This window comes from Watersipora subatra, chromosome 2, assembly GCF_963576615.1.
Source record: "Watersipora subatra chromosome 2, tzWatSuba1.1, whole genome shotgun sequence".
Lineage (NCBI taxonomy): Eukaryota > Metazoa > Bryozoa > Gymnolaemata > Cheilostomatida > Watersiporidae > Watersipora > Watersipora subatra.
This window is the reverse complement of record NC_088709.1, coordinates 49,138,416-49,156,734: the sequence shown is the minus strand read 5'-3', so window position 1 is coordinate 49,156,734 and position 18,319 is coordinate 49,138,416. Positions and strand designations below refer to the sequence as shown.

General features: G+C 41.5%; 1 protein-coding gene across 1 annotated transcript; it reads right to left on the bottom strand.

Annotated features, from left to right (window-relative positions):
• Positions 1-207: 207 nt before the first annotated feature.
• LOC137388281 (uncharacterized) lies at positions 208-861 on the bottom strand. The gene has a single exon (XM_068074772.1). The coding sequence runs from the start codon at positions 859-861 to the stop codon at positions 208-210; it is 654 nt and encodes a 217-aa protein (XP_067930873.1).
• Positions 862-18,319: the final 17,458 nt, after the last annotated feature.

The following is an 18,319-nucleotide window of genomic DNA, read 5'->3' as shown; positions in this document are numbered from 1 at the left end:
GGTCTTCTGAGGGCCTGGGGCCCTGATATCGCTGCCTCTCCCATCCCATCGCCCCTTGAACCTGGCCCGATAGGCTCAACGGGGCTATTGGGTCGCACTCGGTTCTTGGGTCATCCCGCTCTAGTTCTGAGGTATCTGTGGGTTCCGGAACGTCGTCATGCTCCCCCCCAATACCGCTGTCTACTGGAAGAGGGTTCTCCCCTTCCGTCAGGGGCTCCAGCATCCTTCTCTGGAGCATTTCCCTATTAATCGGGGCGGGGAGAAGGTCCATGTCTCCGCGCTGCAGGGGTGGTTGGGGAAGAAGTTCTTTCTCACGGAACTCCAGGGTGGGCAGCAGTTCCACCAGCTCTCCCTTTCTTCTTCTCCTATTTCCGGTAGCCCCTCGCATGTTGGGGCACCGAGCAGGCTCCTTGGGGCCGGGGCCCTACCATCTGCCTCTGGGCACGCAACATATGGCTTCAGGCATTCTTCATTCTGAACAGACACCTGACCCTGCCGCTCCACCTGGTATGTATTGTTGGGGTGACACTTGGTAGTTGTATATGGCCCCAGATATTTGAGTTGGAGCTTAGGATTTTCACCCCTCCTTCGGCTCTTGTTTACCAGCAACACCAGGTCTCCCACCTCAAACAGTGGCGGCTCTTCCTCATCCTCGATCCTGACTTTCATCTGTCGCTCATGAAGGATTTCGTACGTTTCTTCCAGTTGATTGGCCAACTCCAACACGTAGGGTTGTATGGCTCGGCTGTCCGTGGCCACTGGTACTGAGAGCTGGTCGGGCAGTCGTAGCTCCCTACCCATCATCATAAAATTGGCGGTTTCTCCGGTGGCGGAGTGGGGTGTGCCTCGAAAAGCCCTCATGATTTGGGGTAGCAACAGATCCCATTATGTTGGTCCTCGGCGGAAAAGTAGGGCCCTCAATGAGTCCCCTAGGCTCCGGTTATTCCTCTCTACGACCCCATTTCCTTGGGGTGGTACGGGGTGGTCTGCGTCTTGTTTACGTTCCATAGCCCAGACAACTCGCTCATGAGTTTGGACTCAAAATGGGCCCCTTGGTCCGAATGCAACTCCTCCGGTAGGCCAAAATAGCAGAACACCCTCTCGTTCAGGGTCGTGGCCACCACCGGAGCAGTTGCATCCGGAATTGCTATGGCATCTTGCCATCTGGAAAAGTGATCGCTGATTACGAGGATTCACTTATTTCCTCGGTCCGTCTCTGGCATCGGTCCCACAAGATCCACCGCCAACTTCTGCCAAGGTCGCCCGGCATATAACCGGTGCCTGCTCTTGGCGGCGTGGTTTCCTCTGGCCTTTGCTACTTGGCAAACCTCACATGTTTTGATAAGGCGTTGCACGTCTGCGTTTAATCCTGGCCAGTACCAATTCAGTAGGATCCCCTTTGCCGTCTTGTGCACTCCTGCTTGGGCCAGTCTATGTGTCTCCCAAATCACCCGGTTCCGGTCTGCTCGGGGGCATAGGGTACACCATCGAGGGTGGCCGTTTGCTACTAGCCTGACCTCCAGTACCCCGTTAGCCAACAACCGCATGGCTTCCCGCCTTCTGTTTAGGATCCGGAGCTCATTACTCCCCAAGGTTAATTCTTCCTCCGGCAATTCCTGGTCGTTTTGTATAGCACAGTACATTCGAGCCACGGCCTGGGTTCCCTCAATCTGGCTCCGCACCAACTGACAGAAGTTTCGCTCCCCAGGCAGCTTGATGGCTGCCACCTTGTTGGAATCTTCCTTCAGCATGGCCTGCTTGCTCGAACCTCCATCCCTCTCTTCTATTCGGGTGCACTGCCGGCAGTCCTCTGGGCAGGCTTGCCGACTCAATCCGTCGGCGTTCCCGTGTTTGATCCTTAGTCGGTGCTCCAATTGGTAGGTGAATTCCAACAGGATCTCCAACCACCGGGCCACCTGACCCGACGGTTCCCTTCTTCGGCACAGCCATCTCAAGGAGGCATGGTCCGTTCGGAGTAGGAAGCGCTGCCCATACAAGTAAGGTCGGAAGTGCTTGATGGCCTTTACCACCGCCATGAGTTCTTTACGGGTTACACAATAGTTCTGCTCTGCGGGGCTGAGTGTTTTACTGTAGTAAGCTACTACTGTCTCCCTACCATTCTGGTTCTGAGACAACACTGCCCCCACTCCCACATTGCTGGCGTCGGTATCCAGGATATACTGGTTCTTAGGATTGGGATAGCCCAAGACCGGTGCCATGATAAACCCACGTCGGAGTGTCTCGAACGCCGCTTGCTCTACGTCACCCCACTGCCATGATTTCCCTTTTCCTGTCAAAACAGTGAGCGGCTTGGCGGCAGTGGCGTAGTCCTTTAAATACTGCCGATAATACATAGTGGTTCCCAAAAATACTTGTAATTCCTTCACATTTTGTGGGACTCGCCATTCTGCCACTACCTTGATCTTATCTGGATCCGTAGATACCCCTTCCGGGCGTACTACATGTCCGAGGTATCTCACCTTCTCCTGGAGGAGCTCACACTTGGAGGGTTTTAGTTTCAGCCTGGCAGTTGCCAGTCTCTGGAAGACTTCCTCCGAGCGAGCCAGGTGAGTCTCGAAGTCGGGGGCGATGACGATAATGTTATCCAGGCAGAGCAAGAGAGTTTCCCAGTGGAGTCTTTGCAGCACCGACTCCATCAATCTCTGAAAAGTGGCGGGGGCCGACGTTAGTTTGAACAGCAGTACTTTCCACTTCAATAGTCCACTCCGGGTTGCGAAGGCAGATCTTTCCTGGGCTTCCTGGTCCATTGGCACTTGCCAGTACCCACTGGTCAGGTCTAGCCTGCTAAAGAATCGACTTCCTGCCAAGGCATCCAAGCTCTCGTCGATTCTTGGGATCGGATAAGCGTCCTGTTGTGCTATGGCATTCAGTTGCCGGTAGACAACGCAGGACCGCCTTCCGCCATTCTTTTTCCGAACCATCACCACTGGCGAGCTCCAAGCCCCATTTGCAGGTTCGATCAGGCCCTTTTCTAACAAGTCGGTCACCTGTCTGTCTGTCTCCGCCTCCTTGAGAGGTCCCAACCTATGGGGAGGTTGTCTAATGGGTCGGGCTCCTTCTATCAGTGGTATGCTATGCTTCACCAGATCAGTTCGCCCTACATCGCCCTCATATTTACTGAATATGTTCTGGTATTTAGCCAGCAGGGCGGCTAGCTTCCGTCTTTTCTGGTCATGGAAACAACCTTGGATGGCCTGATTGTAGAGCTCGACCAGATGATCAGGCACTGTTCTCCCGGTGTGTACAGCTGCACACCCTACTCCAGCCACCTCGGTGTCGAAGTCTTCTTGTTCCGCCCAGAGCTCGGCCTGCACATCTTCTGCCCTGATGGCGGTGTACAAGCCTATCACGTGTCCAGCCGCCAGTTCGATGGGGTGGTTGTCTGGGTTCAGGCATTGTACGGCCACATCGCCCTGGTCTCCGGGTTGATTCAGGCTACGCGCCACGAGAAGGTGCGGGTCGGATCCCTCTATTATGCCTACGGGTACATAATTTCTGGCTGATATTTTCCCCGCCACTGTTATCTCAGACAATGGTGGAATGGTGACCTTCTTCCAGGTGTATACTTTGGACACCATCAACCTGCCATATTTATCGGTGCAGGTGAGCTTTCTATCCCCAGTGGAGATGACTGGTTGATCGAATTCCATGTTGCATCGGTGCGAGATCAGGAAGGGCATTCCCAGAATGGCATCCTCGCTGATCTGACTCACAATGAAATTCTCCTCAATCGGCACATCGCGGATTCTCCCGGTTAGTCGGATTAGTCCGTAGAATTGGAGCTTACTTCCATCCGCCATGAGTCCATAACGGTCATTTTCCTCCAGTTGTGCTTCAATCTTTTCCGGCATCCTGTCAAATATTTTCTTAGACAACAGGTTCGTGTTGCAGCCGATGTCTATGAGAAAGATCAGGTCCTGTCTCTCCATTTTCCCTGGCATGAAGTAACTGGATATATGGGGCTTTTCCAAGGCCCCAATCCTTGGTAACTCCCCCATTCCGCAGGTGTCGTTATACGCCTCTTCGGAATATCTTTTTCGTGGCAGACCCTGAGGCCTGTCCGGTGGTGGACTCTGTTTGAGCTGGTCCGCCAGGCTTTCCTCGGGAGTAGCTGGCCTTGTGCTCTCCCCGTACCGGCCTGTCGGACCCGACACCGGACTCAGGCGTTGGCCTGGGTCTCCACCCCGGAGAGGGCCGACTTGGTTCGATTCTCGTCCTTCCTCCAACACCGATCCTTGGGGGTGGTAGGCTCGATCCCAGTCCCCCCATTCCTGGATCTGCAACCCCCTGGTCTCTGGAAGTGCTCCACCATGGCTGGTTCCTTTTCCACTCTCGATCTAGAGGGTATAGATCTCTGGAGGAGCTCAGCTCCGAATGAGCTGGCTCTCGCTCCCAATCTATCCTGTCCAAATCTCTGGGAAGGATTAGCACCGGCTGGGCTTTCTTCCCCCGACCTAGGTCGTTCTGGTTCCCGGAAGTGTTCAACCGAGGCTAACTTCTCCCTCCTTCCCAATCTGCGCTTAGGTCTCTTGGGAGCTCCAGTTGATGCTGGATCGGCTCCCTGTTCTGACTTTTGCGCCCCAGATCTCTTGGAGTAGTTCCTCCCGATTGTACTCTCCTCTAGACTGCCGACATTTCCCGATGTCGCTTTTTGTCTAGCCCGCCTTTGGGTCTGTCAGGTCGCCTGTGGCGGCTCTCGATGATCCATCTCTGTATCACCTTCATCTTTGTCTAGACCTTCTAGACTCTGGTACGGGTTGTAGGTGTGAACCCTCCCCACCTGCCTCTCTCCCTTTTTTGCGATTATGAGTTCTTGGCGCCCTATTGCAGCCAGCAGGTTGCCCTACTGCTGCGGGCGGTAGGCGTTTCCCTGGTTCGGTTCTTGGGTGGTGCGGTCACTGGTCTGGGTCTTGGGGCAGTTCTTCCTCCAGTGACCTGCCGCATCACACCCCCAGCACTTCATCACCCTTTTTTCCCCGGTCACCTGTTGGGGAAATCTCCGTGGTTGGCCGATTTGTCTTTTCAGATCCGCCATTTCTCTTTTTAGACCTTCCATCGTTGTCAGGAGTGCCCCTAGTGGGTCAGGGGTAGTACGGGCCACTATGGCCTGCTCTACATCCGCCTGCTCCTCCAACGCCTGCTCGAACCCTTCTGGCTGAACTACCCTTATCCCAGATCTCATTGGGTGGTTCTGCCGGGTGGTCGTATCGGGCCGTATCTGCAAGTACTCATTTCCTGCTCTCACGGCGGTCTCCAGGTTCGGGGTGGGTACTGCCAAAAGGTGTCTCTGTAGGTATATGTTACCTAACGACCCACAGAATGTGTCCACCGCCATCTCCTCTCTCATGCGATCGGATAGCTCCTCGAACGCAATGCTCGTGAGCCTTTCTATTCCAGTGGCATGTTCAAATACCGTAGTGTGAGGTTCCTTCCTCAGGCCCTGTAGCTCTGATCTCGCTTCCTTGGGGGTCATGCCGAACCTTGCTCGGAGGGTGTTAAACACCGCCTGCAGTGTATGCCCATGTCCACATTCCTTGGCCTGCTCTCTCAGCCTTTCTCGAATGTGTAATAGGGCGGATCTGGCTCCCCAGTCATTTGCGATAGCCACATCATTGAACTGCTTTATGAAGGCCTCCACATCACCATTCCCATCATATTCAGGAGCCTTGAATGTCTCTCTGGGTACCGGTGGTCCCTGATTCCTCTGCACCTCTTGGTTTACAATCATTCGCTCCAACGCATTCGTCAATCGCTCTAGACCATCTAGTCCTTCCCTTTGGGGGACTCCCGGTCGTTCCGCGCTGCGAGTGCATCTGGCCATGATTGTGCCTTGTTAGTTCTCTTTGTGGGTTGATTAGATCCTACTGCTGCCACCAGTGTAAAGGTTTGACCCCGGTAGCTGAGCCAGCCTTACTTTCCTAACAAGCCGGTGCAGTCTGAACACTGGGCCTTCCCCTCGTCAGCCTGCCTGACACACCTAATGGTCTGATCAGGCCGCGGCTGGTTGCCCTCAGTTCAGGCTCACTTGGAATACTAACATGGCCTGCTCTCTGAGACCCTATATTGGCTAGTCTAGGTCCCGGCTAGCTTACTGTAAGGCCTGATCTCCAATGCAATCGCATTTCTGATCAGGTCCGGTCGTAACGCAGCCAACCCCTAACCTTCCTTAGGTATCTCCCAAACAGTTCGTACTTGAAGCCAGATCAGTTCTGGCAGAATGATCCTTACTAAGCCAACCAGGCAGGCATAAACGTGATCAGTTCGTAATAATAAATGTAGTCTTTTTAATATATCTACAATCAGCACATATGCAATACAGCGTTAAACAGCATCGAGTTCACAAGTAAAAATCTCAATGAGTTGGCCTGTGCCTTCTCCTTATATACGGTTTCACTCCGCCCACTTACATAATGATTATGGAGCACCAAATGCGTTGTGGCAGGCCTGTGAGGCAGGCCTAGATAATAACATATAAGGGTATGCTGGCATGCCTGTGAGGCAGGCCCAGAAACACAGTATTATATAATAGGGTATAAAAGAAGCACACACAAGAGTATTACATAACAAGATATAAAGAAAGCACACCTAAAGTCATAACAAAGAATATCGGTGTCTAAGGCTAAGAGCATGGTTAGCGTTTGTCCAGTCCTCCACAATATGTCATATGTAAAGTAATTTTATTGGATTCTAAAACAGACCGGAAGCTCCTGCCATGATTTGATTGAGAAATAACTATCGATTAAATATTGTGACAGAAGCAGTAAAGTGTCTCTCTGAATAAGTTCATCATACCATCAACAACTTAGCTGTAACTCATTTACACAAAATATCACATTGATGATTATATTTATTGAAAGGTACATCAGATCATTCAACTTTATAGATAAAGTTGGTAATTACTTCCAACATTTTATTCTAGTCTCAGTTTGTGATATTGTATGTATATATTAAAATGCAAAGAAACTTTAATAATCCAAAAGTAGTTGTTACATTTATCAAAAAATATAGTTTCTACACCAGTTTTAATCACTGCTGCTGTAAAAGATTTCTTGTTACAATTACTTGATTATTTGTTACTAATAATGAATTAATTTTGGTTAGAAATCTGTTGATTATTTGGCAATCCCACAAAGATCAGTTATATCTGCTTAGTTTACTGTAAGAAAGGTCTGTGTGTGTTAATAAAAACATTGTTTGACAAACAAAGGTTCTGTCTTCTTGTCTATATATGACTGTGTATTGTGGCTACTGAACGTCAATGACCAAACACATGCCTAGCAGCAGAGAGCATTTTTAGGTTGGATGTTTTTTTGTCGCCTTCATTGACCTTTTTAGGAAATTGTAGCTTTACCTATAGTTTGTATGTCTAATATTATCAACATGTAAAAATAACGCCTGGTGAGATGGCCAACGATAAATTATTTTGTCCTGTTTTGAATAACATAATCACATTCTCAGTATTACGCAGGATGTCAGTACTAACTAGAACTAAAAAGTGCAAATGTATATATATATATATATCACCGTATATATATTACCATATATATATTACCGTATATATTACTGTATATATATATTACCATATATGTATATGTATGTACACTGTATATGTATACATATATATATTTGTAGTCTGTGAAGTGACTTTATTAAGTAAGTTGTTTCAGAGCCAGAAGTCAACTCCCATTGACAATGGGATTTGTCTCCCTTGCCTGCTCGTAGCTGCACTGATGAGACTTCAATTATTGAAACAGTACTGTCTGTAGCAAGAATATATATATACCAGTGAAACTCGGCTAACTCGACCTTCGCGGGACCAAGAGAAAGTCTTCGAGTTATTAGAGCGTTCAAGTTATGAGAACACTGTCACAAGTGCATGTATTATTGTATTTATCAGTACAAATACAAACTATGTATAAATCAAAAGCATTGATTGCTTGTTGCAAGTTAAGAGACCTCTCATGTAAAGTTTTAACAATTTTTTTCAGAAAGTATAAATAGTTTCCTTTTATTACTTGAGATTCGTTTGTTTGTTTTAAGTGATGTGACTGCCAGGACATTTTCAGATTAAAATAAGCAAAACCTGATCGCGGATAAAACTCTCAGAAAAAAATAGACGTATTTTTCTTCTGAGCGTTTTAACAAAAACCAGTTTTGCCGATTTTTCTTAAAGTTTTTCTGAAGGTTACCGGTGGTCTCCATGCTTGCGGAGGGCTATCCCCAAGCGGATGTTTGGTAAAATTTGATTTTGTGCAAACCTTATGGAAAGTCGTTAACGAAAATATTTTGCAGTTCGTGGTAATAATGACGTTGCTGTTTATCTCTATGACTTGGATTAAAGTGAGATTCTAAAGCGATAACAACCGTCTCGGTAGTCGTTGGGCAAAAAAACTGTTTGAGTTAACGAAGTTAAGGTCGAGTTATCTAAAGCAATTTATCATTACGTGGGAATGGACCAAACAACTCCATTCGAGTTAACCATGTGTTCGAGGTATCCGAGGGCGAGTTATCCGAGTTTCACTGTATGTACATATTTAATATATATATACATATATGTATTATATAATATATATATATTAGCCGAATGCTCACACTGCACAAGTATTGAAATAATTATCAAAAAAGTTTAGTAAATTACACGGTTAGCTAATAGTCTAAGATTTTACTAAAAAATAGCAGTGTTTGAAGCCAACATAATAATCGTTACGCGTAAAGATCAACCATACTAGGTAATAAGCCGAGTGTGAGTAGTTTAATTGATGTAATGAATGTCATCACAATTACTCATTTCTATGGTCAGTTGGACCTTGTGTTGCAAAGGATTAGAGTGATAGTTTACGAATCAGGAAGTTCTTAGATCAAGTCATCTCTGAAATGCATTTTCTGTTCCTAACACTATTGCTGCAACCGAGCACAGTAACTACAGACAGACGGACAATGGAAAAATGACAGACAGACGACCGACGACAGGTTGACGACAGGCCAACAACAGGACGACAACAGGACGATGACAGGCTAGCAACAGGACAATGACAGGACAACGACAGGCCGACAACAGGTTTATGACGAATCAATGATGGACCGGCAACAGAATCGACGATAGATTGACAACAGATCAACAAAAGACCAATGACTGGCCAGCAACAAACAAACTTACATGCATGTACTGTATATGTAACATATATCTATTTACATATACATGTAACTTATATACATATGTATAATTTTGTATATATGTATGCAATTGCGTTATATACAGTGTATATGTATAAGTCTCAATGTTTGTTTGTTTATCCATCTAGCTATTAATAATAGCGTAAAGTACTAAAAATGACAAGTCTGCTACAAACTAGGATTTGAACTCACAACATCCAGTTCTACTGAGATGCACTTATTCATTACATTTCACAGTTTAACTGGCTATACCATGGATTAAATTCCCACATACCTAATATACATGGAGATATTTCATGGATTTTCTGCATCTGCAAAAAACACATGAAGCCATGCCAAAAGAGTAATGCGCACCCATATATGAAAACAAGTGGCTGAAATCACCTGACCAACAAAACTATTGCATTCAATTTAAAGCTGTGGTAGGTACAGCAGGTGGTAAAATATAAATTACACAGACATAAATACAATACATAGAATTAAAGCACTTTTATTTAAAAGTTAGATTAGTAGATGTTACATAAGATTAGTAAATGTAAATTTATAGAACATTGGGTTTTAAAAATTCCAACTCTATAATTCTAAATCTGCCTAAACAACCCCAACTTCTGTCCCTAAAAAGCTAGGTTACGCTACATATTTATGGGCGAAGCTTGTTGTGTTGATTGTGTCATTTGCGAGACCGATATTGAAATGCTGTAAAAAACCCTTAATGACTTTGAAAGTTAGTGGACTCGGGATCAGCGTGTCTGATTTACCTCTGAGCAAACAATGAAAACTGTTGGTGGCAGTTATGGGTTATTCAGGTTAGTGTCATTGTGCTTCTCAAAAGATCACCTCATGCTATGGCACATTATCTTTTCTTTTTTTTACAGAGTACAGTCATATTCAACTATCGCTTTGTAGTTTACTTTCTTCTATATTTTAACAACATGAGTTCTCAGATATTAACAATTATTTCAACTTACCACTAAATGATAAATAGTCTACTATGATCAACCTGACTATATGTACAACAGCTATAATCATTCATTAGATCCCTTGATCACAAATTGAAAAAAAAATTGAAAAATATTATTAACACTTCCAACTAGTTGCAACCTAGATTATACAATACTGGCTGCATTACCCGCCTACAGTAACAGATTCACGGGCAGCATAAGGTTTATTGAGAGTTGGCTTTCATACTGTAAAACAACGCCAAATATGCAGTTACATCTCCCTCTCTCCATCTCTCCCTCTTTCCCCTCTCTCCGTCTCTCCCCTCTCTCTCTCCGTCTCTCCCCTCTCTCTCTCTCTTTCCCCTCTCCCTCTCTCTCTCTCCCTCCCTCTCCCTCATTCTCTCCCTCTCCCCCCTCTCCTCCTCACTCTCCCTCTCCCTCCCTCTCTCTCTCCCTTTCCCCCCTCTACCTCTCTCTCTCTCCCCCCTCTCCCTCTCTCTCCCTTTCTCTCTCTCTCTCCCCCCCTCTCCTCCTCGCTCTCTCCCTCTCTCTCCCCTTCTCTCCCTCCCTCTCTCTCTCTCCCCTCTCTCCCCCCTCTCCCTCTCTCTCCCTTTCTCCCCCCTCTCCCTCTTTCTCCCTCTCTCTCTCCCTTAGTTCAACGCAACACTTGCGGATAGACAACATTTTTGGTTTTTTCTGTCGGGCGTATGAAGAAACAGTTTTCGGCGTGTGCCTACTTTTGCGCAGGCGACGTATAGCTGGTCATGGCTGATGCAGGGAGACAGTAAGTCGATAGCAGCTGCTCTCTTTCTTTTCACAATAGCGTATCGCAACCCTCGGAGTACTCGTGAAAGTTCTGTAATAGTAAGTTACAGTAGGCCTACTCGTAGCTGGAAAAAATTAGTAACTCGGCTGCTGAAGGAAATGAACATGACCCACTATCACGAACAGCGGCAAATCCAACGTTATTAAGTAGTGGAGATGTGGCAATTCATAGACAATACAACATCGTATAAAAAACACTTACCTTTTTGATGTGGAACTTTAGTAGGTGAGAGATGCGTTTTTCCAGTGGCTCCAAGAAACAAACGTTTACGTGACCTTCTCGGTACACGTTGGCAGTAAATATTAATTGCATGTAAATAACTACTCGTTAATTAATTTTATTTAACGAATAGTACATTTGTATAGCTGTATAGACACCTTTGTATAGGCCGCAGAACTCAGGAAAGGTGCTTTTTAAGACGGCAGATAGAGAACAGCGTTTTTCTAGTGGTTGCAAGAAACAACCTTCACATGACCTTCCCGGTACACGTTGGCAGTAAATATTAATTAGATGTAATTTACTACTCATTAATTTATTTAAAAAGTAGTAAATTTTATTTAATTCACTACTAATATTTACTACTAATTTAATTTTACTACTTAGTCATATTAATTAAGTTTGCTTCGAACGATCGAATCGAAAAAAAAGACCGCCATATAATTTATTTATACTGCTCATATTTGGGAGTTATCGGTGACTAAATATATCGAGAAGACAACTCATACTATTAGCATATCAGTATTTATCGTCCATCCCTACGATGAATAGCGGGTTACGTATTATAATAGAGGCGTGTACTAACCGGAGATTCCCGTTAATGCGCCCTAGCGGTGAAAAAAACCACAGAATAGACACGCCCTTATATAAAAGTAGCGGCTAATAGTCCGAAAAGTACGGTACTCTATAAAGCGGACAGACACACAGATAGATAGACAGACAACGATTGCCGTTTATATAGTAGATGTATAAGCTATCAGCTAACATACTATATCAGATATGAGGAAATGTTCTACTATTTTAATGCATATAGATTTGGTACTCTACTACAAACTAGATGTGGGGTATAGCAGAGGTTCTTTTGCAACAATGCCTGATATACAAAGTGTGCTGCAAAATAATGTGTCCTTGTTGCAAGCAATTCAGTGCTTTGTGTACCAAGACGTAAAACAGTGAGACTTGGTCACAGAATATCTGATTGTAACTTACCTTATGATAGAAGTGTGAACTGATAAAGTACTGTTAAGTAGTGTACTGAATTACAAATAAGAAACCTGACCTTTTATCAATATATCTAATGTTAGTATGGAAAGTAGCTCCCACTTTGAATAAAGTCAACAAATAAGATACCTGATCTTCCATATATAGCTAATAGTAGTATGGAAATGGGTTAGCTGAGGTGTCTGCATGTGATCATATGTAAACCAACAGCTTTTATAAAACGTGAAAATGATCAAATAAAACTAGTATTAAACTAGTATAAAGTAGTAAATCAGAGCAGAGAAGTAGGATGAGTAACGTATAGTATGTATGATGAGGAACATATAATATGTATGATGAGTAACATATAATATGTATGATGAGTGACATATAATATGTATGATGAGTAACATATAATATGTATGATGACTAACATATAATATGTATGGTGGACAACATATAATATGTATGATGAGTAACATATAATATGTATTGTGAGTAACATATAATATGTATGGTGAGTAACATATAATATGTATGATTAGTAACATATAATATGTATTATGAGCAACATATAATATGTCTGATGAGCAACATATAATAACTATGATAAGCAACATATAATATGTATGATGAGCAACATATAAAATGTAGGATGAGTAACATATAATATATATGATGAGCAGCATATAATATGTATGATCAGTAACATATGATATCTATGATGAGTAACATATAATATGTATGGTGAGCAACATATAATAACTATGATGAGCAACATATAATATGTATGATGAGAAACATATAATATGTATGATGAGTAACATATAATATGTAAGATGAGCAACATATAATATGTTCTAGAAATTCCACTGTCATACAGCCCACGACCAAAGAGATATTGGAAAAAAAGAAAGGGTACTGATGGTTGAGAAATGCAATATTAGCAGTCAAATGGCACGGCAGTGCAATAGGATAACTGCAAGGGTAGCTGCAATGTACTGGGTGTGAGTGTTATTATATACAACAAATAGCAATAGTAAAAGGAAAAGATTATATGTTTAAATCTCTCCCCTGCAATCAGAGAAATGCAATATTGGCCAATATTAGAAGTAAAATGCACTGATATTATTAGAATAACCAATATTATTAATATAGTAATAATATGAAACCAATGCACAACTTTGTTTACATTTAAAAACGTCATAGTTAACAATATCAAGAAGTTGTGATATTTATATAGATTTTTATAAAATCTGTACTACGTAGTCATTGTTCTGTTGTCATCCAAACTTATAATTAAATATTGTAATAATCTCATAAGAATCGTTAGAAAAAATATAATCGTCATTCCCTTTACTTACACTGCGTTGGACATCATTTGTAGAATACCAAAGTACTCAATTGTCTAAAATGTCAGTTACTTTGAAATTGGCAAAATTGAAACGATTTCAGTACTCATACGTTAATTACAGAAACCTTTGGCAATTCGACAATGCTATAGACTGGTGAAATGTGCACGTTATTTATTTGCGAAATGAGCACGACTTAATCGTTCTATTCTCTGTCGCTCGGCGTGTCAATTTCCGGTCTTAACTTTTATTAAGCCAAGCTTTTCAAGCATTTTGTGACGATTTTTGGACAAACTAGTCTGTTTATTTGTGTATAATCCGTTCAGATGGGTAAGTTTTAAGAGAATTTCGTTGATTTACAAAGACTTGGTAACATATTTAAGTAGGCTTATATGTGTTTTGTATCGTTATTAGACTTTAACGACTCTACAAAACAATGGTTAAATTTGTCGATGAAATTTCGAGACAAGGGTTCGTCTCATCGTGAATGAATAATTTTCGTAAGTTGTGTGCACATGTGCATTTATCATATAAACTCTCAAACTTCAGTTCCGCTCGTTTGGTCGTGGGATGGTGATTATTTGTCGGTCTAACTATGACTGCAGCATGTATTAGTACTATATAATCTGTCACTAGTAAAAGCTCTCCAAGCCTGTCATGCCTTTGTGTTGCGTAAGCAAAACAATATCATGAGGTTATAAGACTATGATATAATTTTAATAATAACATTTTCTAGGTTCGACACATTGAGGTTACTGAGAAAATTAGCTCTTTCTGGTAACCCTCTTGAAAAAGTCCCTGAGACTATCAATGCATTGGATTCGCTAGAAGAACTAGGCCTTTCACGCTGTCAAGTAAGACAACTCCCAGAGAGGTAAGTATGTATATACTTTATATGAATGTACGCATATGAGAGCCCATTGTACTACCTTTTAATATGGAGCTACATCTACTTCTTTACTGAGACATCTTAATTTCTTTGTAATTCAACATCTAAAACATTAACAGATAATGTGCTTATTATTTTTACTCATGTCTGAAACCAAAGCTAGTCATTTCTGTAAAGTTTTGGAAATCTCAAATAGGTTTCTAATAGGGCTGTGGTTTTTATGATACATTGCCTAAATTTTGGTAAAAAAACAGGTTTTATAAATAATTGCATGCTACTTTTTGCTAAACTGGCAGCAATAAAGGTGGTTGAATTAATCCAATAAGAGTTTGCTTGATTCTAAACTGAGTTTAAGATCCTTAGTATTCTTTCTATAATAGTCATATATTAAAAAGCTTTAATATTTCTCATGAAGTTTTCACACAAAAGCAAAACTCTTCACCTAGGACTACTAATGTTTGGTATTACATTAAACTTTGTAAAATAGCCATGAAAGCAAATAATCTACATAGCTGTTTTTAAAATTTATTAAATATTTGTGTTGTAACACAGAATATGATGAGCACAACATTTTTTTATGGAAACACTCACATTTAGTATTGTTGGTATTACTTTGATAATTTGTGCTTATTGAAAAACAATCAGAAACTGAATTTTTCATTTCAAGAAATATGTCATATGTAAAGTACTTTTATTGGATTCTAAAACAGACCGGAACCTCTTGCTATGATTTGATTGAGAAATAACTATTGATGAAATATTGTAACATAAGCAGTGAAATGTCTCTCTGAATAGGTTCATCATATCATCAACAACTTAGCTGTAACTCATTTACACAAAATATCACATTGATGTTTATGTTTATTGAAAGGTACAGCGGATCATTCAAATTTATAGATAAAATTGGTAAATGCTTCCCATTTTCTATTCTAGTTCAAGTTTTGTGATATTGTATGTATATATTAGAATACAAAGCAGTTTTAACGATCCAAGATATTATTACGCTAATAAATAATATTGGTTCAAAACCAGTTTTAATCACCGCTGCTGTAAAAAATTTCTTCACATTTTTCTGTGTGAGGTAAATTTTTCGCATGTGACCGTATGAACTAAAGTAAGTTTTTTAAAACCTCATAATGCTGTTATTTGTCATTCACTATCAGTAACGTAAAATATGCTTGATGATAATTAGCTGGATGAGCCTTAAAGTGTAAGGGATGATGTCAAAGTCTAATGGATAGAGGATTAAATAAAAAATCTAGTTACAAACCGAGGGCCGGACTTTGTTGTTTTATTTTATTGGTTAGAAATCTTTTGATTAGTTGGCAATCCCAAAAAGATCAGTTATATCTGCTTAGTTTACTGCAAGAAAAGTTTGTGTGTGTTAATAAGAACATTGTTTAACAAACAAAGGCTCTGTATTCTTGTCTATACACGACTATGTCTAGTGGCTATGGAACGTCAATGACCAAAGACATGCCTAGTTGAAGAGAATTTTTAAGTTGGATGTTTTTCTGTTGCCGTCAGTTACCTTTTTGGGAAAATTTACCCTTACCTGTAGTTTGTATGTCTAATAGACCCTTACTTGTAGTTTTTATGTCTAATATACCCTTACCTGTAGTTTGTATGTCTAATATACCTTTACCTGTAGTTTGTATGTCTAATTTACCCTTACCTGTAGTTTGTATGTCTAATTTACCCTGGCCTGTAGTTGGTATGTCTAATATACCCTTACCTGTAGTTTGTATGTCTAATGTTCTCAGCGTGTGAAATAACGCACGCTGAGATGATTGCCAGCAATAAATTGTTTGGTCCCTTTTTGGATAACATAATCACATTTTCAGTAATACACAGGATGTCAGTACTAATTAGAACTAAAAATGCAAATAAATATACATACGTGTTCATATGTATATATACGTATATATATATATATATATATATATATATATATATATATATATATATATATATATATATATATACGTATATATATATATGTGCAAATATATATAAACATATATATGCGCGTATAGATATAAATATATATATATATATACGTGCAAATATATATAAACATATATATGCGTGTATATATATAGTATATATATATATATATATATATATATATATATATATATATATATATATATATATATATGTACCTATGTATATATATACAAATATACATATGTATATATGTACATATGTACATATACATTATATATATATAATTGTTTCCTCACCCCGGTTAACCCGTATGGGTGGTACTTTCTGTTCTAACTCGGGTCTCTTACCAGAAACCTGGGAGTTTGAGCACTTGCCTCAAGATCTTGGCTGTTCCCAATAGCACATTTTTCTGCAACTCGCCTGAGCTGATTGCTGTTGGTATCTGGGCAAGCCACACTTTATGCGCCGGTGTTATTGCGCCCAGTGCGCCAATGACTACAGGAATTACAGTTGTTCTTACATCTCTGCATTTTTCAATCTCTTCTCCAAGGGGGAGATATTTCTCTACATTCTGTTTTTCTTTGTTGGCTATATTGTAGTCATTAGGTAATGCTATATCTATAGCAGTATCACTAGCTATTATAGTAGCTCTTTGTTTTGCTTGTCCACCACCACTATGTCTGGTTGGCTTGCTAGGGACATGCTTGTCAGTCCGGATGTAGAAGTCCGCAAGAATGTTAGCCCGGTCATGTTCATTGACCTTACCAAAAGCTTCCCATCAGTGTTGTTGTTTATTAAGGCCATTTTCATTACATATACTTCTATACACAACACCTGCAACATGATTATGCCGCTCAGTGTATGCGTTTCCATGCTAGCTGCTTGCATCCATTGATGATGTGTTGGATGGTCTCAGGCGCATCTTTGCACAGTCTGCATCTAGGATCGTCTCTGGTGTGACGGATTTTTTTTAGAGTTCCCTTGTTGAGAGCACTTGCTCCTGGGCTGCCATAAGCAGTGACTTGGTATTGCCCATTAGGTTTCCATTGTTTAGCCACATGAAGACGTCAATGGAAGAACGATCAATGTCACAATTGCTCAAACATGAGATATAGCCATTTTAAAGTTTACAAACTTGAACGTTGTTCAGTTTTGCAGAGGTAGTTTATTTTAAGTAGGGATATTTCTAGACATTGATCATTCTTGCTGAAATTGTGTCACAGAGACTAAACTTTGTGGCAAGAACTATCTAATGGAAAATAAACCTAGTATTTTGAGGTCTATATGACATATATGCCATATATGTCTGGTGAAGGTCGTCAACCTAATATACTTGTCGGTGGTAAGCACCATGAAGAGGTTTCATGTGCCAGTCAGTTTTCTCATCATCAGGGCAAAGCTCCATTGTCAGAGCAGCCGATTGACATGCAGCTAGCAACTTATCTGAAGTGTCCATGGAGGCTGCATAGTCTTCGATGCTTTGTTTGTCCTTTTTCACAGTCTGCTGTACACTTTTGAGTCTCCTACTGCCATATTTCCTATCGAGATACAATCTAGTAGTATCAGATTTTAGGTGGAGTGCTACATGCATGGTCAGCAGTTTACGAGTTGATATATCGGTTTCCTTGATAGCTTCCTCAGTCCACTTTATTATGCCTGCTGGATATCTTATTACTGGCGGTGCATAAGTATTTATTGCCATGACTTGACTCCTGACATTAAGCTGGCTTCGTAGGACCTGCCAAAGGCGTTTTTTGTATTCGGTAATGGCTTCGTGACAAACCTCGACTTGATGGTTGATGTTGCTTTGCATAATCCCCAAGTACTTGTACCCTTCTTCTATAAATTTGATGGAACTATTTAACATTTTTAGGCCATCTGTGAGCATAGAATGGTTTTTCTTAAGAATTAGCCTTCCACATTTCTCAATACTAAAGGTCATTCCGATGTCCTTGCTGTATGCCTGAGT

Bases quoted from the DNA above. Each gene is read 5' to 3' on its own strand.
- LOC137388281 (XM_068074772.1), bottom strand. From the start codon at position 861: ATGAGGGCTTTTCGAGGCACACCCCACTCCGCCACCGGAGAAACCGCC.